Genomic DNA, 23,899 nt, shown 5'->3' with positions numbered 1-23,899 from the left:
AAACAAGGCTCTAGCTACCCCTCATCTTTCCTTGCCTTTGTTTCAGCTCCAGTGTTAACAGTCTGATTACTGCAAAGAAAAGAGAGACAAGCTGTCTCAGTTAATACACACCCACTCTTTAAGATGTGGATAATGTTTTTTGGTGAAAAGTGGGACCATTCATGCAAAGTCCATTACATCAGCAGAAGGACATTCCTTGATACCCCTGTTAGCGCAGCTGTGCCCTACAATTAAATTACACCTCAACCCTCTCTTTGCATGCTCACCCCCCCACCCGTTCCCACATACCTCCTCTGATCGAGCTGGGAGCCTGGTCGTAGGGGATCCCAGTTGCCGGGGATAAGGGGAGAGGTGAGGAGGCTAGAGGGGTGCACGTAACCTGTGGCTCCCCCTACTGGAAGTCATAATTGGGGAAAGGCCGTGAAGCCTCCATGGGTCAGAAGAGCGGCCTGTCATGTAAGGGGTATGCCTCAAAGTATGCCTTTGAGGCGTGTCCCTGGAGTCAGAGCAACTAACCGTCACGCCGTAGATTGAGCTCTGACAGGCCGTGGGGAACGGGGCCGCCGTTTGGATCGAGCCTGTCAGCTGTTCCAGCAGCTAGCGCCCGCTGTTCTGCTCCAAGTATAGCAGAACCCCACCGATCGAGGAGCCCCCCACAAGGACTGTATTAGGCTTTTTAGGGTTTTCTTCTCTGCCCATTTTTAGTTTTGGGGCGGGGAGGGCTGGGCTTCTATGTGTGTGTGTGTGTGTGTGTGTGTGTGTGTGTGTGTGTGTGCGTGCGCGTGCACGTGTGAGTGTGAGCATGTCTAAGTGTCTTAGTGTGTGTGTGTGCGAGACGGTGTTGAGGGGTATAATTGGGAGCACAGAGGGAGCTTCATCTCTCCATCTTATGATTTAGAGGTGAAGACAAGAGCCCGCGGGGGCCCCCTGTCAGAGCTTTTGGGCGCGCTCGGCACAGACTTCAATAAAAACACACAGAAAGAATTCCCCTACAGGGGCGCCTGGCTGAATTGCTGACGCCGATGTAAAAGATTCCGTTTTCAGTGAATCATTTAGTGCGCGACCCTGCTTGCCTTCGCTACACAACGTGACAACGTCAGGGAGCAGCCATCCCTCCCCCCATCCTATCCTCCTTTAAACACAACAAACCCAAAGAATAAAAAATGATATTCTTATACTATTTCACTCATCGATCTCCTCCAGTTCCTGCTCTCACTCCTTCACCCTCCTATTTTTGCTCTCTCTCTCTCTCTCTCTCTCTCTCTCTCTCTCTCTCTCGCTGTCTCTCTTTTGCTCTCTCTCACTCTCTCTTTTGCTCTCTCTCTCTCTCTCTCTCGCTGTCTCTCTTTTGCTCTCTCTCTCTCTCTCTCTCTCACTGTCTCTCTCTCTCTCTCTCTCTCTCTCTCTCTCTCTCTCTCTCTCTCTCTCTCTCTCTCTCTCTCTCTCTCTCTCTCTCTCTCTCTCTCTCTCTCTCTCTCTCTCTCTCGCTGTCTCTCTTTTGCTCTCTCTCACTCTCTCTTTTGCTCTCTCTCTCTCGCTGTCTCTCTTTTGCTCTCTCTCTCTCTCTCTCTCTCTCTCTCTCTCTCTCTCTCTCTCTCTCTCTCTCTCTCTCTCTCTCTCTCACTGTCTCTCTCTCTCTCTCGCTGTCTCTCTCTCTCTCTCTCTCTCTCTCTCTCTCTCTCTCGCTGTCTCTCTCTCTCTCTCTCTGTCTCTCTCTCGCTGTCTCTCTCTCTCTCTCTCTCTCTCTCTCTCGCTGTCTCTCTTTTGCTCTCTCTCTCACTCTCTCTCTGCCTCTCTTCCTGTCATTACTAATGTCAGGTGTAGTCGGAGGGGTGTATGTTGTTTCTTCGGGTAACCACAGCTTGCCCGGTCGACTGTACGGTACAATGGGACTAGGCTGTCCCAGAAGCACCACATTACATCGGAGCCACGTCATCAGACATGTTCTGAGAAAGTAACAGAAATGTTTCAAAGTGTTGTCACAATCTCACAGGCTCCTGCTGTTGGCGTGCACCAGAGGGAGATGGCGCCTTCTCGGACCTTTTTGTCTCTCTCCTCCCTATTGTTATTTTTCTCAACTCTGTTCTCTGTTTGATTGTTAGCACTGTTATTTAGTGTGGTGCAGTATCGCAGCATGCTTGTTTTTTTTCTTCTCTCGAGGAAGTATTATTTTTGTGGGTTTTGACAGATGGGTGGTCGGTTCTCAGTTGGTGTTGTAGTCGGAGTTAAAATTAGACGAGTTGCCTTTTTTGTTGTTGTGTGACTTAGAGAGCTGTCATCTTCCTAGAAGCTGTGCCGAGCCTGTCAATCAGACACAGAGTGTTTTAATCTTCTTTGTCCCACGTCAGGAGGTGGTGACGGGTAGACCGAGGATTCACTCCCCTGGACAATACCCTTCTGCCACATGCTCATGCACTCTGATGTCACATGCAGCAACCAGTTAAGAAACAAGTTTCTTCCTCGACTTAAACCCGCCACCAGTCAATGGGGGAATCAAGCAATGGCTGCCAGTGAGTTTTGAAGATATATCAGATGTGTCAGAAGTCTGTTTGAAAGTGTTTTGTGATCTTGTCAGAGATAGGGTACGTCTTCTGACAGCTGGAAGGAGATTGGCAACATAACAGCAGTCAGATTGTCACAGTAAAAAAAAAAAAAACAGCTGATTCTAATTCTAAATCCTCGACTTCATAGCAGGGTAATGAACAAGGGTTCCCTTCCTGTATGTGATAACAATGGTGTTTTGTAATTCTATAGCCTTTCTAATAATACTCCCATGAATAGAACACTAGGAAGAGAACCTTTGTCAACCAAAGCAGTCTAGATAGTATATGATATCTCACAGAATGCTGTGTTAGCCAGTAGAGTATGTTTATAGGGAATCTATTACTAGAGAATGATAGGAGATCAGCTTTTCCCCCAAGCAGAGTTACAGTAGCAAGTAGACTATCTGACTGAGACAAACCAGAGAGCAGATTCATCTTGACCCTGTGTACAGTATGATTGGCTAGTAGCTTTATAGAGGGCTGTGTCTCTCTTCTCCTACAACCCCTAGTGGCCCCAGACTGAGCACTCTCCCTGAAGACCTCTCCTGAGATCTGACTCTTGTTTTCGAGGAGCATCCTCTGACAGTCTTAATTGACAAGTGGTCTCTCACCAAGGCCATGGAGAAATTCACTCTCTCTTTTGCTCTCTCTCTCTCTCTGTTTCTCTCTCTCTCTTATTCTCTCTGAAAATACTACTCTGGGCATGTCTGGGATAAGTGCATTTTTCTCTCCTTTCCTCCTTTCTCTCCTCTCATCTCAGGTCCATCCAAGGCTGTGTTGTGTTTACTGAGAGGAACTAAATGGAGCTGTCAGAGAACAGCGAACACAGAGCAGAGCTGGGGAGAACAGACTGGGGAGAACAGACTGGGGAGAACAGACTGGGGAGAACAGACTGGGGGAGCAGACTGGGGAGAACAGACTGGGGAGAGCAGACTGGGGAGAACAGACTGGGGAGAACAGACTGGGGAGAACAGACTGGGGGAGCAGACTGGGGAGAACAGACTGGGGAGAACAGACTGGGGGGAGCAGACTGGGGAGAACAGACTGGGGGGAGCAGACTGGGGAGAACAGACTGGGGAGAGCAGACTGGGGGGAGCAGACTGGGGAGAACAGACTGGGGAGAACAGACTGGGGAGAACAGACTGGGGGGAGCAGACTGGGGAGAACAGACTGGGGAGAACAGACTGGGGGGAACAGACTGGGGAGAACAGACTGGGGAGAACAGACTGGGGGGAGCAGGGTTGAGAAGCGGGGGATGAGGAGCAAGCATGAGGAGAATTGGGGCTGAGGAGGTTGGATGAGGAGCGGACTGGGCTGGGGATGAGGAGCGGGACTGGGCTGGGGATGAGGAGCGGGACTGGGCTGGGGATGAGGAGCAGGGCTGAGGAGTAGTGCTGAGGGGCTTGGACAAGGAGCAGAGCTGAAGAGAGTGTCTGGGGAGTCTAGATGAGGAGGGTCTCATGGCTCCTCTGGGCTCCTGATGGGTGGAAATGGCAATAATGCAGAACAAAGTAATATGTTGAAAAAGGGTGGTATGAAGGTGTATTTCTAAATATTCAAATGGGTTATACTGCTCTGTGTCATATATAATGCATGATAATAGGCATGCTTTTCATTGACATCTTCAAAATGGATGTACTGTATGTTCGTCTCAAAGGCACAATTGAGCGTTACACAAAAGCACTTACAGAAAGAAAGAAAGAATTGGACAAACCTCCGAGCAATTAGTCCACCGCCTCCTCTCTTTCTTTGTCCACCTCGCCATTGTCCTCTTTCTAAAAGTCACTCCTCCTACCTCCACTTTCCACATCCTTTTTCCTCCGAGACCATACAAGGTTTCTGAGCTGAACCCACAGTTGGTTTAAGTGTAATGAAATGTATGTCATGTCTGTGGCTCTGAGGCTTTCGCTGCCCACCCCCCACCCCTGGCCCTGTGAAATCCATGGGTCTGTTCTGACAGGAATGCCTGTGTGGCTTCCTCTGCAGTGATCTTTACCCCCTCCGGGTCCTGTCCGACTATTTCAGGACGTCCCTGTGATTTGAGAGTGGACTCAACCGTCCACGCATGCTTCAGAGAATCGACAGAGGAGGAGGAAAAATAGACAGAGATGGGATGGGGTTGGAGGGATGGAACATTTTGACAGCTAGACTAGCAGGCCTCTGGGAAATCCTACTCTGATGCCTGACTGGAGAGAGAAAAAAACGAGGCAGACTCTGGTTTAATAATGTTTATTAATGTGTTGAACCTCCACGTACGGAGCAATGCTATGGTGAACTGGTGCTATTCTTGGGGCGATGAAATCTAGTAGGCACCCTTTTATTTGTTGGATTAGTGAATCATTTTCTTGTGTGTCCTTTTCCATCCTTTCATTTGATGTCGATGGGTTCAGATAATGGAAACTATGGCAACGGAAGTCAGGTGCAGTCAGTGGCTGCAGATGAGAGCAGAGGCACACAAGCTGAGCCGTGTCCCAGATGATGCACATTTGAATTTGAACATATATTGACTCAATTCCTGGTATCTGTTTATTTATCATATATTCAATCTTTATGTAGATTAGTGAGAATATAAATCATGCGTGGAGCGCTTTCCTTCAATGGCTTGGCACGTTTGTGTGTGTGTGTCTCTGTGTTTGCTTTTATGGGTGTGTGTGTGTGTGTGTGTGTGTGTGTGTGTGTGTGTGTGTGTGTGTGTGTGTGTGTGTGTGTGTGTGTGTGTGTGTGTGTGTGTGTGTGTGTGGGTGCATGAGTGTGTCTGTGTGACCTTATGGGTATGTGAGTATGCGTCTGTGTGTTATTTCCACTCCGAGAGAGTGTGCGTGCGTGTCCACTATATTAGACAGGGGGCGTCGACGGGGGTCCCCCAGCGTGTGTGTGCCTGGGCTCTGTTCAGAGCTCTCGGCGCCAGCAGGGTGCGCCATTCCAATTTACCCATCAGCCACGAAGGGAGGGGGTAAGAGCACGGGGCATCGCTGTCAGAGATTTCACATTGGAGGGAGGAGATTACCAGTCAGGGGACCCCTGTGAGGAGGTGATGAGGGAGGGAGGCTGCAGGGGCATAGCATGGGGGACAGAGGCCTGGGAGGGGGAGGAGGGGTGAGACTCGTCTCAGCGCCACCCTGGAGTCAGCGGGCTTTTTGGGAGGGGGGAGAAGGGGTAGGAGGAAGGGGGGATGAGGGAGCCAGTGGGCTTTCTTTTTTTATGGGGTGGCTGGGGAGCGTAGAGAGAGTAGCTGCCATGCCAAGCAGCACATCTGCCTGACACCAGGCACCAGGCACAGTGATGACACAGTGGATGCTAGTCAGGGACTGTCCATCCTCATCCACATCTCTGGATGTTGAGGTGTTGGCTTGATTCTGGTGAACTGCTGTGGTGGATGTCGTGTTTCTCTTTCACCCCAACATTTGTGACTTAACTGTTTCCTCTCTCTCTCTTTCTGTCTCTCTCTCCCTCTCTCCCATATCTCTCCCTCTTTCGTTCTCAATTGCACTTGGCCTTGTAGGCTATTAGATCATATTTAAACTCTCAGACTGAGTCCACTGTCGGTTCTATATTTGAGTGTCCGCCAACCAACCCAGCCATTCTGTAGCAGTTCAGCCCCAGAGGCTCCACGGTCTGTCGGGGAGACGGGACGTTCCAAACAGCATAACTCCCTCTCTCTTTACACTCTCTCTGCTCCCATTACTTAATTATATCCAGGTGTTTTCCTCTCTCAGGTTCTTTCTCCAGATGGAATGAAAATGTAACCGTGAATACATAAGGCAAGATCGAAGGGGAGAGGAAAGAAGGAGGAAGTAGCTGAATATGCTGTGTGAAGCAAATTATGGCCCCGTGTAGATTCATCAGTCCTCCCGGCTGGATTAAGGGAGGGCCTTTCTAATGAAGTTTGCCCCGTCAAAATGAAGGGACTAATTCTGATTTAGCTGAGGTAATGAACTTCCCCACTCCTAGTGAGAACAGCACCATGGGGCGAGAGAGAGAGAGAGAGAGGAGCAAGGGAGAGAGAGAGAAAGACAGGACAGGGGAGAGAATAGACTAGACTAGGGACAGATTAGGTAGCGAGAGAGTATGTCTCTCACAGAGCAAGAAAAAAAAAATATTATGCAAAACGTCTGTCTAGTATTTGCTGAGATGTATTAAATTTCCAGCGCAGGCGCCTGTGTTATATAAAATGATGCTAATGTCTGGCGGACCCGCTGCGAACGGTGGCTTGCTGGTCCCGAGCATGCGTGGCTGGCCGCTACATGGAGCGTGCTCAGTGGGACTCGCTTTTTCTATTACGGAAAACCTCTAGACACCTGATGATGAATTCTCTCTCACCAAATGTTCCCCTCTCTTTTTTGTGTGGAAAATATGAGCGTTTTTCTAAATGACTTTGGAGAGCCCGGCGTGGGGCTCGGTGCTCTGTGGTCTGCGCCAAGCGCAGGGGTAGAGGGGGGTGTGGGGAGGGGGGGGGGGGTGTAGAGGAGGGAGGAGGGGATGGGGGGGGGGTGGTCCCTCTGCAGCAGGCTAAGGGGGTCAATTAAGGAGAGCACTGATAATTATAAGCCGGCAGAAACGCAGGGGCTGGCTAATTGTACAGTGCTCCATGCCGCGAGCCCAGCCAAGGGGCCTCTCTCCATTTCGCCAGCCCCTCTCTCCAGTCCTCTCTCCTCTCCCGTTCCTTTGTGTGGATGGGCCGCATATGACCCCATAGAGCCACACGCGCCTCAGCTTGCACAGCGCTGCTGCCACAATGAGGTGACGGAAGAAAGGCTCTTGCATGTGTGTCGTAGTTAACTTTGTACAATCAGGTCACTCACTCTTTTCATGGGTAGAAAGAGAGATTCTTGTTAGATTCATCCCCCCTCTCCCTCCCTCGCTCTTCTTTGCCTGTTTGTGTGATTTGCTTCTGTGTTTTTCTCTCTTCAGAGTCAGAGTCTTGTGATGTTGTAACGCAGGGCTATAGTCCATTTGACCTTTATGTTCTCCTAAAAAGAAAAAGGCCCAGCAGTTTAGAATAGGGCCTGGATTAAGTAAAAGAGAGCAGTTGACTGCAGAATGGTGTTTGTGCGGCTGCAGGGGGTCTAGTGCTCCACTGACATCCATCTCAGCAGCTAGCCTGCACTGTTTGTCCCCGACGGACCTCCATACCCAGCCTCAAGCTGCAGTGCCTACACATAATTCGTTAACAAGTCTTCTGCTCTGCTCTCCCTTTTGTTGTGGTGTTTTTTTTTTGTGGGTTTGCTGCAGCCTCAATGACCTACCAACTATTAATTTGTCCAAGTTATGACATGTGTCTTTCTTGCGTTAGGAATGATGGCGAATGATGGCGAAACTGTAAGCTGTTTAGCAACAAAGTAGATTGTATAGCCCCTAAGTAGCGTGCAAACTCCAGCTCTTTTTCTCTGGTGTAAGTACAGACTAACCTCCAGCAGCATCCTGCACTTCAGCTGAATACTGATTAGCTAGAGAGAAAATGCCACATGTCTCATGTCTTCTGACGATTGATTGATTATAGCATGTCTTTGCATGCATTGTAGCAGTCTGTGCATAACCTGTGCATTACCCGTTACCAGGCTACACCTTTGCTACCGTGTCCTCAGACGTTACGCATTTGTATCTCCACAACCAAACCCCTGTCAGGTTGGCAAGTCAGTATGTGCCTGGACCCAGCCACCACGACCGCCTTTGGGAGGGTTCGAGGCATTTAATGTAGGTGGTGGAGATAGAGAGAAAGTGGAGACTAGCTGTGCTCTGTTTAGCACCTACAACGTGCACTGCGCACTGCCGTGCGTTCAGGTTCAGATTCAGCCTGCATCAGACCCAGAGGCCTGACACTCTCCCAGAGGCTGTTTCCCAAATGGCACCCTATTCCCTTTATAGTGCACTACTTTTAACCAGAGCGATATGGGCCCTGGTTTAAAAGTAGGGCACTATAAAGAGAATAGAGGTGCCATTTGGGACACAGTTGTGTATCCCCCCCTGACCCCCCCCCCCTCACCCCCCACCCCAATCTCCCCCACTGACATGTCACACCCGACAATCTCACCCCTTGGTTCGGTTCCCTCTGGAGGGTTGGAACAAACGTCACACTGAAATGGCATGAACTTGGGAACCTGACATGGGGTCTGTTTGTCTGCCTGTCTGTGACACCTTGTTCTTCAATCTTCCAGATTCCATTATTCTCTCTTTTGTCATGAGTGGGTACTCTTCTCCGCTACACATCTCTCCTATATTATTCTTGTTTCCCTCATATATCTGGTATAAAGGTCATTTTATCAGTCCTAATGAGGTAATTAGCTAGCATTTGACCATATTAGGTCATCGTTATCATCATACTTGTATAGTAATGAGGGTGATTTCCAGGATTAGATAGCTTTCCTATAGGGTTTATTCTATAATGTTGTACATAATTGCATGTCCTCCTCTTTAAACTGAGAAGGCAGGAGATAGACATTAGTTATGTTCGCCTCCAGGCGCCAGTTCTCCAATCAGCCTAGGTCCAGTGGGAGCCTGGTCCCTGTGCGGTAGCTAGCTCCCACCTACCAGCTACATCCACATCCCCGCCCCCTTCCTCTTCTCAACGCTCTAATGGGCCTTGTAGTATCTCTAAAATGAACCCGAGTTCCACGTGAGAAGGGGTTCTATATCTCCAGAGAACACACACACACACACACACACACACCACCGCACAGAGAGGCGGCGCGGCGTTGATTTGTATTCATCCATAATTCCATGGGCCTTAATCACTCTGATTTCCCCCCCATTATACAGTGCCTTGCGAAAGTATTCGGCCCCCTTGAACTTTGCGACCTTTTGCCACATTTCAGGTTTAAAACATAAAGATATAAAACTGTATTTTTTTGTGAAGAATCAACAACAAGTGGGACACAATCATGAAGTGGAACGACATTTATTGGATATTTCAAACTTTTTAAACAAATAAAAAACTGAAAAATTGGGCGTGCAAAATTATTCAGCCCCCTTAAGTTAATACTTTGTAGAGCCACCTTTTGCTGCGATTACAGCTGTAAGTCGCTTGGGGTATGTCTCTATCAGTTTTGCACATCGAGAGACTGAAATTTTTTCACATTCCTCCTTGCAAAACAGCTCGAGCTCAGTGAGGTTGGATGGAGAGCATTTGTGAACAGCAGTTTTCAGTTCTTTCCACAGATTCTCGATTGGATTCAGGTCTGGACTTTGACTTGGCCATTCTAACACCTGGATATGTTTATTTTTGAACCATTCCATTGTAGATTTTGCTTTATGTTTTGGATCATTGTCTTGTTGGAAGACAAATCTCCATCCCAGTCTCAGGTCTTTTGCAGACTCCATCAGGTTTTCTTCCAGAATGGTCCTGTATTTGGCTCCATCCATCTTCCCATCAATTGTAACCATCTTCCCTGTCCCTGCTGAAGAAAAGCAGGCCCAAACCATGAGGCTGCCACCACCATGTTTGACAATGGGGATGGTGTGTTCAGCTGTGTTGCTTTTACGCCAAACATAACGTTTTGCATTGTTGACAAAAAGTTCAATTTTGGTTTCATCTGACCAGAGCACCTTCTTCCACATGTTTGGTGTGTCTCCCAGGTGGCTTGTGGCAAACTTTAAACGACACTTTTTATGGATATCTTTAAGAAATGGCTTTCTTCTTGCCACTCTTCCATAAAGGCCAGATTTGTGCAATATACGACTGATTGTTGTCCTATGGACAGAGTCTCCCACCTCAGCTGTAGATCTCTGCAGTTCATCCAGAGTGATCATGGGCCTCTTGGCTGCATCTCTGATCAGTCTTCTCCTTGTATGAGCTGAAAGTTTAGAGGGACGGCCAGGTCTTGGTAGATTTGCAGTGGTCTGATACTCCTTCCATTTCAATATTATCGCTTGCACAGTGCTCCTTGGGATGTTTAAAGCTTGGGAAATCTTTTTGTATCCAAATCCGGCTTTAAACTTCTTCACAACAGTATCTCGGACCTGCCTGGTGTGTTCCTTGTTCTTCATGATGCTCTCTGCACTTTTGACGGACCTCTGAGACTATCACAGTGCAGGTGCATTTATACGGAGACTTGATTACACACAGGTGGATTGTATTTATCATCATTAGTCATTTAGGTCAACATTGGATCATTCAGAGATCCTCACTGAACTTCTGGAGAGAGTTTGCTGCACTGAAAGTAAAGGGGCTGAATAATTTTGCACGCCCAATTTTTCAGTTTTTGATTTGTTAAAAAAGTTTGAAATATCCAATAAATGTCGTTCCACTTCATGATTGTGTCCCACTTGTTGTTGATTCTTCACAAAAAAATACAGTTTTATATCTTTATGTTTGAAGCCTGAAATGTGGCAAAAGGTCGCAAAGTTCAAGGGGGCCGAATACTTTCGCAAGGCACTGTATGTAAATATATAGTTCCCTTGGAGAGGTAGAGCCAAGTAAACCCACCGACTGTTTACAGGCCCTGAGATGTCTACTCTACCATGCTACAGTACCATACACAACCATATAGCTTTTCTCTACATACTAGTATGTCCTCTCAAAACCCAAATGAGATCATTCTCTTGCCTTCTGTCAATTTCTAAAAGTATAACAGTCACAAGTATCATCTCTGAGTTTGTAGATGAAAGCTGTTGGAACGGAGGATATGTGACTGAGTCTTACAGAAACAGCTGTGGCCCAGTCTCGATTTTGTGGCCTACTGTGTCCTGTATAGTGGGACAAGCTTCCTCCTTTCAGGACAGCGAGTTCCTGCCTATCTTTCACAAATGTCTGAACCCTATCTCAATCAATCCCAACAATTATGATATGTTATTGTCTCACTTAGCTTTCTTAAGATGAATGCACTAATTGTAAGTCGCTATGGATAAGAGCGTCTGCTGAATGACTAAAATGGAAATGGTAATGTCATTTTATGCATGACAATTTCCTCAGATGTATTCTATTTGTTCTCTGTGACCTATAGTACATTATACAACTGGTGGGTCTAATCCTGGATGCTGATTGGTTAAAACTGGATTCCAGCCAGTGTCAATTCCACAAGTTAACACCAGCTAAATCTATGATGTTAAAATGCCTATTTACTCTGTTCCATCAGACTGAGCAATCCATTGTCTCATCAGCCCATCCAGGTAATTTATATACTAGATCTACACTGTAAAAGCATGAAGACATTATCTCCCATTTCTTTTTGGTTTTCAACAGCGGAGATTTGTATAAACCTTGTCGTCTGTCTCTCCGACATTTGCAACATTGTCTTAATATCACAAGGAGCTGTGAAATAAGTATGTTTGAACTTTAAGGAAACATTCTGTTAAAGTCATGAAATACTGAGAAAATAATGTTTTTTGTCAAGTTCCTTAAATGTACTGAGAATATTCCAAAGTTAAGCAACTGTCCTGCACCATTTCCTGAAAGATGTGGGAAGGTTGTAAGCAAAATAACCTTAGGGCAACCACGATCACACCAAGCTCAAATAAACATGTGGTTCTCAGAGGGTTACAGTATGTACAAAAAAAGTGATCAACTTAAGATCCTATATCTGTACTCTACGTACTCATACAGTATACACAAAGCTGCACTATCATTCATGTATAAGTGGTGTAAGCAACACAACTTGGACAGCCAGACAAGACAGCAAGAAAACAAACCCCAGTGTCCCAAACAACCAAAACAACCTTCAACAGAACATGAACTTCAGCCTGGTTGCTAAAGACTAAACACAAGAAGAAGAAATAGTACTGTCCTTTTTTAGAAATAGTATTCCACCTCCGTCTCCCTCCTTCCACATGGGAGAGATATTAGGCGTTTGTGTTTTAAGGAGCTGTGGAATACATAAACCATGAGCCTTAGGAGTGCCACCAGGCCCTGTGGATATGCAGATAGGCTTGCTTTGCTCGTGTCAGGGACGCTTAGAGGAGCAGGAACAGAGCAGCTCTCATCTAAAGGATTTCTCTTATGAGTGCAGGGGGACAGGGTGGTGGCAGTGGAGGGAGGGACACTCAGGAGAATGGAGGGAGGGAGGGAGGGAGGGAGGGAGGGAGGGAGGGAGGGAGGGAGGGAGGGAGGGAGGGAGGGAGGGAGGGAGAGCTGCCAGTCCCCAGTGGCTCTGTGACTATATCCAGAGTCTGCTCCTGTCGGTGCAGAGTGGGCCGGGATGGGGGCTCTTGAATGCTCTGTGCTGATTTGACAGCCCTGGGGGAGGCCAGGGGAGCGACAGGAAGTGACCTCACACCGACGAGGGAGCTATAGGGGAGCGCTGGCTGACTTCCTCCCCTGACTCTCACTAAGGAACAGACTGCCAGTGTGATCCAACCCCTGCTCCACTGCTGCATACAGACCCGTCCCCCCATACACAGCAACATTACAGGGACTGTCAGTGCGGAACAGACGTGTACACTCCACACTTGTCCTGTGTTCTTTTACACACACACTCACTCTTCACATACACACACACAAATACACACATGCACACTTACACACTTACATGAAAATACACATACACACATGCACACATACACACAGTAGTGAATACTTCTCATACTAACAAGCAAACACATGTCTTAGATTCACACATACACACCCACTCACACTCACCCACACAAACACGCATGCACCCAAGGTCAGACAGTTGGGCAGGTGCAGAGTTATCTGCATAATGAGGCAGGCCAGGTCTCTGAAGGGACAGGAATGTGCTCCAGGGTTAAACCATGGCTGCACCTATGGGCACAGGCATGGAGCACTCTGAATACACACACGCACACACACACACACACACACACACACACACACACACACACACACACACACACACACACACACACACACACACACACACACACACACACACACACACACACACACACACACACACACACACACACACACACACACACTCACACACACACACAGCCACGTTGAATGGGGATCAAAGTGGATCCAACTCCAACTCGCTATCTTAAACAGGTGCACAAATGATTCACACCCACATACACACACACACATACACACACACATACACAGCATGTCTTTCAAAAGGGAGGGCAAGATCACAAGTGACATGATCATCTCCTCTGATTGTTATTTGTACCTATCCATCCATACTGTAAGCCACTGAGCCAGACACACACTGTAAGACAATAGCTCTTCCAGACTATGCCAGCTTTAAATGTTTGTTTTGAGGCCTTGGTAGAATTTCCTCATCTGCTTTACAGGGCCAGATGGTTGGGTTATAAGGAGAAGACGGCAGGCCTAGAGGAGCCTGTGGTGACATACTGCACAAACAGACTCTGTATGTAATACATGAGTAGACTCACCATGTTGCCCTTTTTTCTAGAACAGCCCAGGTCATTGGGTTGTACTTTTCACTCTATACTCTAGTTCAATCTTGAGGTATAGAATAGGCTAGTCACCAAAACAGATGAACAACTTTATTTCTTTGCTACTGTAACACCCTTATGAAGTGACTCCACCCCACTTGTAAAGGTGGAAACCAATTTAATTGAACCTGATATTGTAATTTGTTTATTTATGTTGTGTGGCAAAGCTTGTTGTAATCGACTGCAGGTTTCAGAAATTAGTAGATTGTTATAATTTTGCCAAATGTTGTTAGTGGAGTGAACCAGCCCATGTTGTTTAATGTGTGCTTTGAGCAGCGAAACAACAATTGACCATAAAAGTACAAATGGGAAAGTCACTGGCAGTGTGTGGGCTGGGGTTTTAAAACACGGGCATCTAGGTGGATCTGGGTTCAATCTGTTCCTGTTCATCGCAGGCCATTGTTGTTTAGCTGAGCGGCGTTGCCAGATCTGTGAGTCAGGTTGCCAGATTTGCCCAAGGCCCATCCGGTAACACTCCGCTCTGATCCTCCAGGGCCTGGTATAGCCACAGCTGGTGGATTGTGTGTTTGCACGTCTGGCACCCTGGGCCCATGTTGTGTGCATTGGGCTGTAGAGACTGAAGGATGAGCCCCAGCCCTGGTTGGGCCCCCAGAGACCCTCCTCCCCATATCCCCCACCCCCCTCTAGTTGGCCCCATGCCTGGACCCATACTTCACGGGACAGGGGAACTTTGACAGAGCACAGGCCCAACCCCATGGAGAGTGCACTAGGTTTTTATTGACGTGCAGTTCAGGAGATGGGCAGCTCCGCTCCAATTGGCTCTGTCGAAGTCTGAGTCAGCGGATCGTTGTGCAGCAAATGAGCGGTAGGGCAGGTTCAGCGTCTCAACCAACGCCAGTTATTTCAGCTATCAACTGCCTTGTCGGTCCAAGGTAATCTAACGTCTGTAGGAAGACGTGCCACACATTCTAATGTGATGGGGGAATGGAGACACACGCCATTGTCATGGGCAATATCTAACTTGATGTATTAGTTATGACAAATATAGGAGATTTTTATTCGAGGAGAGATGGAGTCAAATTGAAGTGGACAAAAACGGATTTTAACAGATTTAAATTTTACTCATCCCCAATAATCAGAATAACGTCGTCGGTGGTTATGTAGTGGGTTGCCATGGTGATAATGAAGGGATGTAAAGGTTGATATGGTGACATCTCTATAATGACCACTTATCGAATCCAATTGAATGCTACTCGTATTGTTTATTTTTATATTTTGATTAGGAAATAAGTCTGTTTCCACGCTTGGCTATTCTTACATTTGTCACTTAATCTGTACATTAGCCTATATGCTTCTTTGTGTATTGCACTTTCCCTTATCAACCTAGCACTGCACTACACATTCATTTGCCCACACCAAGTCGCCCAGAAATTAATTTGTGTGTAAGCCAATCAAAAAGAGCCAAGCTTGCCATGTTCAAAGTGCAAGACCTCGCCTGTGCAATTAGGCCCCCCACTGGCCGTCCAATTTATGCCTGATGGGTCTAGATCACACATTATATTGCTTCTCGTACGAGCCGTGAAAGTCACAGGCAGGAGCCTTTGACACAAATGTGTTGGAGCTAAATGAAATGGGGAAGGAGGAGAAAAGAAAAGGAAGAGACTGGATCCCTCTCTGCTGTTGGTGCTCTGATTATTCACTTCTGACTGTCTTATTGTTTCTTTCTCCATAGAAGAGGGTCTGAACCATGAGTGTAAGCTCTGCAGTCAGTCATTCGACTCGCCAGCCAAACTCCAATGCCACCTGATCGAGCACAGCTTCGAGGGCATGGGCGGCACCTTCAAGTGTCCAGTCTGCTTCACAGGTGAGTGTGTGTGTGTGTGTGTGTGTGTGTGTGTGTGTGTGTGTGTGTGTGTGTGTGTGTGTGTGTGTGTGTGTGTGTGTGTGTGTGTGTGTTTGTACGTGCGCATGTGCATGTATTTTTAAGCCATGTTTCCATAAAGCTCATTATTTGTCTGAAATGGCAAATGGTTTTCTAAAGGAGTGGGGAAAGGTCAGAGAGGCAGGTCAGCCAAAGCTGAGAGCAGTTTACTGCAGGCCCCTTTTTATTGACTCAAATTGCCTCCAGACTGACACCTACAGACTGTCATGAGCAGAAACAGAGAGAGAGAGAGAGAGAGAGAGAGAGAGAGTGTGTGAAGTGAAGGAGGGAGAATGAAGTGCTAATTGTGGATGTCGGTGGTGCTGATAGCTGTAATGATCTCATCTGTCTGTGTGCGAGGAGGTGGAAGGACCATGCAGGACTCCCCCGGAGAGGATAACGCCCTCCTTTAGTATCAACAGGGTTAACTATCTCTATAATGAAATCTGCAAAGTCGTTAACTTGTCTTCCAGCTCCTCACCACTCTTTCTCCCCCCTCTCTCACCTCTATAGCTGTACTCTTTCTCCCCCTCTATCAGCTCTATAGTTGTACTCTTTCTCCCCCTCTATCAGCTCTATAGCTGTACTCTTTCTCCCCCTCTATCAGCTCTTTAGCTGTACTCTTTATCCACCCTCTATCAGCTCTATAGTTGTACTATTTCTCCCCCCTCTCTCAGCTCTATAGCTGTACTCTTTCTCCCCCCTCTATCAGCTAAATAGTTGTACTCTTTCTCCCCCTCTATCAGCTCTATAGTTGTACTCTTTCTCCCCCTCTCTATCAGCTCTATAGTTGTACTCTTTCTCCCCCTCTAGCAGCTCTATAGTTGTACTCTTTCTCCCCCCTCTATCAACTCTATAGTTGTACTCTTTCTCCCCCTCTATCAGCTCTTTAGCTGTACTCTTTCTCCCCCCTCTATCAACTCTATAGTTGTACTCTTTCTCCCCCCCTCTATCAACTCTATAGTTGTACTCTTTCTCCCCCCCTCTATCAGCTCTATAGCTGTACTCTTTCTCCCCCTCTATCAGCTCTTTAGCTGTACTCTTTCTCCCCCTCTATCAGCTCTTTAGCTGTACTCTTTCTCCCCCTCTACCAGCTCTTTAGCTGTACTCTTTCTCCCCCCTCTATCAACTCTATAGTTGTACTCTTTCTCCCCCTCTATCAGCTCTTTAGCTGTACTCTTTCTCCCCCTCTATCAGCTCTTTAGCTGTACTCTTTCTCCACCCTCTATCAGCTCTTTAGCTGTACTCTTTCTTTTCACTATTTTCCATTCCTCAGCTTTTTACTCACTTTACTCATGTTTAGCTTTGTGTTATCATAATTGTTTCATGACTTGTTCCATCATGTAATGTTTTGGAAGTCTCATCGTTTTACTGGTTTCCTCTTTTCCCTCCTCCTCTCTTCTTCGTTCAGTCTCCAGCTCTTCTCTTTTCCTATCGTCCAGCAGATCCTCACTCGGGGTTCCTTCTCTCTCTTTTCCTCAGTCTTCTCCACCCCTCCTCTCATCCCCCTCTTCTCTCATTGCTGGTTGGCCTTATCTCTCTTTTAGCAGGAGCTTATTGATATTTCCCTCTCCCCCTCCTCCTTCCTCCCCCCACCAGGGTCGTTCCGTTTAATATACAGAGCATGCTTTCTTCATATGAGCCTTTCTTCACCTGTAGCTTTGACAGACAGGTCGCCCCGTCTCCCTCTGCGTCCATATCGATCCCGATGGCGGGTGCAGGAGAGGAAGGAAAGCAGAGAGAGAGAGTGAGAGCACCCTCAGGACAGTGGTGGTAGAGCAGACACACAGAGGTGGGGAACGGGGATAGATGGAGGATGGAAGTGGTGGACCATGGGGAGTATAGAGGGAGAGACTGAAAGACCTGCTTCTGTCGAGGGAGGGAGGGAGAGAGGGAGCACACTGGGTTTCTCAGGCAGTCTCTGGATAAGGAGAAATGGGTTGGAGGCAGTTTGTCGGTGAGATCCAGTCTGTCCTTGAGAACATTTATCCCACTTAAAAGTCTCTATCTAAATGATCTATTTCCAGTCTACCCGGTGAGCCATGTCTATGTGGGAGGGTCCAAGTGACTGTCAGTTGTTCCTCTGAGTTAATTACACTGTAGTCTGGTGGCGGTAGAGAACGGACAGAACGGACAGGCCATACAGGAGCTGGAAGAAAAACATAGATAGAAAGGAAGGAGAAGAAAACTTTGGGGAAAGCTACAGTGCAGCTCTGCAAATTGCAAGTTGTGAATGTAAGATGAAAGGATGAAGGGAGAGAAGAGAAGGAGAAGAGAGCTGGGGAACGGGAGGAGAGGAGAGGGGTCCATAAGCCCCTGGATGATGAGAGACAGCGAGAGAGAGTGAGGCTGACTCTCCCAGGAAAGCTTTGACAGGTTTCAGAAGTGGGGGAGCCTGCAGCTAGAAGTGTCTGCTCTGCCTGCACCCTTAGGAGTGGCTGCGAGGGGCTGCCAGGGAAAATGTGATTGGGAATATTATGAGGGTTAAGACAAAGAAAACAGAAGAAAGTGTTCAGGATGAATGTGTTTCCCCCCCTTATGTCACAGCAGGAAACTGAAAGTCACAAAACTCCAGGATGTTCTTTGTCTTTTTCTGACAATAGCAAGTTTATGACAAATAGGTATATTAATTAGCTGGTCCTCCATGAACTTGCCAGTCTCTTCCGTAACGATTTTAGAATTAGGTTTTTCCAAATAAAATACATATTAAAAAGCATCACAAAATGAAGTTAATTACCAACAATAAAATAACATCAGTCACAGAGCATTCACTCCTGTTGCGGCAAATTTAAATCTATATTATCATGAACTCCTGGATGTGAAATTAAAAGAGAAGTAAATAGAATCGATAAATACATTTTTTTTAAAGAAAAAAGCAGGATCAACTTTTCCCCTATATAAAGAGCTTAGCATTGGTGTTGTATGTGTAGAGAGGGAGAGAGAGATAGCCTGCAGAGAGCATCATCCACCCTGCCAAAATAAAGATGAGCTGGGGCCTGTGCCGGGGCCTGTAGTAAAGGAGACGTCTGCCATGGCGGAGGCCCTTGAGATCTAATCAGAGTGCTTAATATCCCCCACAGCCAGGAGACCTTGGCCCCTCCGCCCAGCCGCCCAGCCCAGACTGGCCCCAGCCCTGCTCAGCCTCATTCACTCAGTCGGCCTCCACTCACACAGCCAGAAAAGACCACAAAGTTGGATTCCTCGTATTCGCACACTCTCTCTCTCTCTTTCTCGCGCACACACTTGTTTTTTCACTCGGTCTCCCTGTTTTTCACTGTCTCTATCATTCACTCTCTCTTTCTTGCTCTCTCCGTCTCGGTCTCTCTCACTCTCTCGCTCTCTCTTTCTCTCGACAGACACTCTGCCTGCAATGCTTTCAGCTTTCATTGTATACTTATGCATGATGCCGGTGAATGAATGCTGAGTTATGCATTGATGCCCTAGCTGTGCCATGCTGATGCAACTTGTGTCTCGTTCAGGGCCGCCGGAAAACGTGTGGCAAGGCGGCATTTGCCACATCACTTTTCAATCAGGTGTGGCAGCGCCATACCACTTTTGATTTAGTTTAATCAAATATATTGAGTGTTAAAAGAAGGGCGAAAAGTGCTGTTTGCCTCATGATTTGTCAACTTGTGCCCATTTTCTCTGTCATTTGGGGCGGCAGGGTAGCCTAGTGGTTAGAGCGTTGGACTAGTAACCGGAAGGTTGCAAGTTCAAACCCCCGAGCTGACAAGGTACAAATCTGTCGTTCTGCCCCTGAACAGGCAGTTAACCCACTGTTCCTAGGCCGTCATTGAAAATAAGAATTTGTTCTTAACTGACTTGCCTAGTTAAATAAAGGTAAAATAAAAATAGATTCACGGAAATTGCAGGTCGTGTGGGCGGGGCACAACGCTCTCCACTTTCCTGCGGTATTTATTTAGCATGATAACACATCACTCCCGACAGACAAACTCTCACGTAAGTGTAGCAGCCATTACACTTAAACATTATCGATCTTGCATGCTGTATTGCATGGAAACAATAGTATTTTTCAGTCTAATCAACTGTAGGCTACTAACAACAGCAGCTGCATAGGCGTGTTGGTTGTGCGTAATTATGCTGCAAAACAGATAGGGTTGGCTTAGATTATTGACAACATGTAAACTATATTTTTCTCCAATGTTTATTGATAACATAAATACATTTGCAAAATGAGCACTTGTTGTCTCTCGAATACGTAATTACAGTTGCCATATTAGCATTGACATGAAATAAACAACACCTCAGAACGAACTTTAGCTGACTAGATTACCTAGACGTTTTCTATCCAACTGGAAATGAATCAATAAACACAATAGCTGACAGACTGTGAGTTCCCGTTTTATCAAGCCTACAGTTGCATAGGCAGGAGGAGTACATCGTGCAAACCTGCAGTTGCATAGGGCAGGAGGAGTACACTGTGCAAACCTACAGTTGCATAGGGCAGGAGGAGTACACCGTGCAAACCTACAGTTGCATAGGGCAGGAGGAGTACACCGTGCAAACCTGCAGTTGCATAGGGCAGGAGGAGTACACCGTGCAAACCTACAGTTGCATAGGCAGGAGGAGTACACCGTGCAAACCTACAGTTGCATAGGGCAGGAGGAGTACACCGTGCAAACCTGCAGTTGCATAGGGCAGGAGGAGTACACCGTGCAAACCTACAGTTGCATAGGGCAGGAGGAGTACACCGTGTAAACCTGCAAAAAGCTAACTCGGCCCTGTGAGTTTTATTGTCCAATCATGTTGCTTTCTCTGTCTGTGTATAGGAAACCTCCCTAGGCCTCCTTTAAAAATATCATTCATATTAACAAGTACATGGTTGCTGCAGCTCGACAGAGTTTTCATCCTTCCCAAAGCCAGGAGTTTTTCCAGGAGTTTTTTAAAACCATGTCACCTGATTAGAAAAACTCTGGTCCCATCATACCTCATCTTTTTACAACAGATGAATCATGTCATACCGTATGAGGTCCGGGGTTTTACCTGGTTTACCTCATTTTTTTCCCAGTATTACTTTAGTGCCTTGTTGCAGACAGGATGCATGTTTTAGAGTATTTCTTTTCTGTACAGGCTTCCTTTTCACTCTGTCAATTAGGTTAGTATTGTGGCATAACCACAATGTTGTTGATCCATCCTCAGTTTTCTCCTATCACAGCATTAAACTCTGTAACTGTTTTAAAGTCACAATTGGCCTCATAGTGAACTCCCTGAGCGTTTTCCTTCCTATCCGGCAACTGAGTTAGGAAGTACGCCTGTATCTTTGTAGTGACTGGATGTATTGATACACCATCCAAGGTGTAATTAATAATGTTACTTGTTTAAGAACATTTTTACTCCTGAACTTATTTGGGCTTGCCATAACAAAGAGGTTGAATACTTATTGACTCAAGACATTTCAACTTTCCATTTTGTATTGATTTGTAAAAGTTTCAAAATACTTTATTCCGCTTTGACATTATGGCTATTGTGTGTAGACCAGTGACAGAAAATCTCAATTTAATACATTTTAAATTCAGGCTGTAACACAACAAAATATAGAAAAAGTCAAGGGGTGTAAATACTTTCTGAAGGCACTGTACAGTCGTGGCCAAAAGGTTTGAGAATTACACAAATATTAATTTCAAAAAGTATGTTGCCTCAGTTTGGATGATGGCAATTTGCATATACTCCAGAATGTTATGAAGAGTGATCAGAGGAATTCCAACTCATTGCAAAGTCCCACTTTGCCATGCAAATGAACTGAATCCCCAAAAAACATTTCCACTGCATTTCAGCCCTGCCGCAAAAGGACCAGCTGACATCTTGTCAATGATTCTCTCGTTAACACAGGTGTGAGTGTTGACGAGGACAAGGCTGATTGAGTTCGAATAACAGACTGGAAGCTTCAAAAGGAGGGTGGTGCTTGGAATCATTGTTCATCCTCTGTCAACCATGGTTACCTGCAAGGAAACATGTGCCGTCATCATTGCTTTGCACAAAAAGGGCTTCACAGGCAAGGATATTGCTGCCAGTAAGATTGCACCTAAATCAACCATTTATTGGATCATCAAGAACTTCAAGGAGAGCGGTTCAATTGTTGTGAAGAAGGCTTCAGGGCGCCCAAGAAAGTCCAGCAAGCGCCAGGACCGTCTCCTAAAGTTAATTCAGCTGCGGGATCGGGGCACAACCAGTATAGAGCTTGCTCAGGAATGGCAGCAGGCAGGTGTGAGTGCATCTGCACCCACAGTGAGGCGAAGACTTTTGGAGGATGGCCTGGTGTCAAGAAGGGCAGCAAAGAAGCCACTTCTTTCTAGGAAAAGCATCAGGGACAGACTGATATTCTGCAAAAATGTACAGGGACTGCTGAGGACTGGGGTAAAGTCATTTTCTCTGATGAATCCCCTGGTGACGAACAATGCCTTTTCCAGCATGATGGAGCACTTTGCCACTAAGTGGCTCGGGGAACAAAACATCGATATTCACATCGTTATTGTGAAGTTGAAATGTCTAGGAGCAACAACGGCTCAGCCGCGAAGTGGTAGGCCACACAACTCACAGAATGAGACCGCCGAGTGCTGAAGCGCGTAGCATGTAAAAATGTCTGTCCTCGGTTGCAACACTCACTACTGAATTCCAAACTGCCTCTGGAGGCACGTCAGCACAAAACTGTTCATCGGGAGCCTAAGCCTAAGATCACCATGCACAATGCCAAGCGTCAACTGGAGTGGTGTAAAGCTCACCGCCATTGGACTCTGGAGTAGTGAAATGCGTTCTCACGCTTTACCATCTGGCAGTCCGATGGACCAATCTGGGTTTGGCGGGTGCCAGGAGAACGCTACCTGCCCGAATGCATAGTGCCAACTGTAAAGTTTGGTTGAGAAGGAATAATGGTCTCGGGCTGATTTTTATCATTCGGGCTATACCACTTAGTTCCAGTGAAGGGAAATCTTAACACTACAGCATACAATGACATTCTAGATGATTCTGTGCTTCAAACTTTGTGGCAACAATTTAGGGAAAGCCCTTTCCTGTTTCAGCATGGCAATGCCCCGGTGCACAAAGTGAGGTCCGTGCAGAAATTGTTTGTAGAGATCGGTGTGGAAGAACTTGACTGGCATGCACAGAGCCCTGACCTCAACTCCATCCAACACCTTTGGGATGAATTGGAACGCCAACTGCGAGCCAGGCCTAATCGCCCGGCATCAGTGACGGCCTCACTAATGCTCTTGTGGCTGAACGGAAGCAATTCCCCACATCTAGTGGAAAGCCTTCGAGGAAGAGTGGAGGCTGTTATAGCAGCAGAGGGGGGGACCAACTCCATATGAATGCCCATGATTTGGGAATGAGATGTTCGACGAGCAGATGTCCACATAGTGTATGTCTGCATGCCTACTTTCTTTTTCCTAAAATATGTGAAAAACACAAACAAAGCCACAATCATTGTAGCCGCTAAGCACGAAGCGGTTATATATTTCCAGCTTTGGATGACCTTGTGTTGTACTTAACCTTGGGATGAAACAAAGCTGTTGCGAATGGAACATCCAGCTCAAACACTCTGATAATTTATTTTCAGAAGTGGGCTATAAACCATAATCACAGCCATGGCGTTGTTTGTTCATTAGTGTGAGTATGTTCATTTCTGTGTTCAACACTGTGTTTAGTTTAGTCGTGTTCCCACGGACAGCTGTCACTGCGATATTAGTAGTCTGTGAGTGTCTGTCACTCTGGATGCGAAACGCTAGCTGCAGATATAAACTTTTATTTCTCAGGTCAGGAGCGTACGTGGCGGCCATCTGGGCGGCCGTCTGCCGTAGCTAAGTGAACCTCGGGCATATACAGCTCAATAATTAATATCAGCTCTCCCGGCTGATTTTGGGACATGTTGATGTTGCCGAGCGCCCCGTGCGCTGCAGTAGAGCTCCCGTCAGAGGCGATAGAGCTGCAGAAACCCCAAAGTGCTCTCAGATAGACACCTCCCCTTTAGCGGCTGCTTTTCACTCCCCCTCCCTGCGGCCCTCAGCCCAGGCGGCGCATGCATTAATACAAAAGTTATTTTGCCCCTTTAAGAAATTCAAATGAAGCCCAGCCCCACATGGTCACTTTTCGGGAGCGTCCAGACCTC

At 46.8% G+C, this 23,899-nt stretch overlaps 1 protein-coding gene across 8 annotated transcripts in view; it reads left to right on the top strand.

Annotated features, from left to right (window-relative positions):
* LOC139376132 (zinc finger protein 521-like) overlaps window positions 1-23,899 on the top strand; it is a 143,076-nt gene that overhangs the window by 96,942 nt on the left and 22,235 nt on the right. For all 8 annotated transcript variants that reach the window (XM_071118358.1, XM_071118359.1, XM_071118357.1 and 5 more), the window contains one exon: window positions 15,589-15,720. In XM_071118358.1, coding sequence (XP_070974459.1) covers window positions 15,589-15,720 — 132 coding nt within the window. The remainder of the gene's footprint in view (window positions 1-15,588; window positions 15,721-23,899) is intronic.

The sequence above is a fragment of the Oncorhynchus clarkii genome, chromosome 20, assembly GCF_045791955.1.
Source record: "Oncorhynchus clarkii lewisi isolate Uvic-CL-2024 chromosome 20, UVic_Ocla_1.0, whole genome shotgun sequence".
In the NCBI taxonomy this organism is placed as follows: domain Eukaryota; kingdom Metazoa; phylum Chordata; class Actinopteri; order Salmoniformes; family Salmonidae; genus Oncorhynchus; species Oncorhynchus clarkii.
The sequence above is the reverse complement of the archived record's forward strand: the minus strand, read 5'-3'. Positions and strand labels throughout refer to the sequence as shown.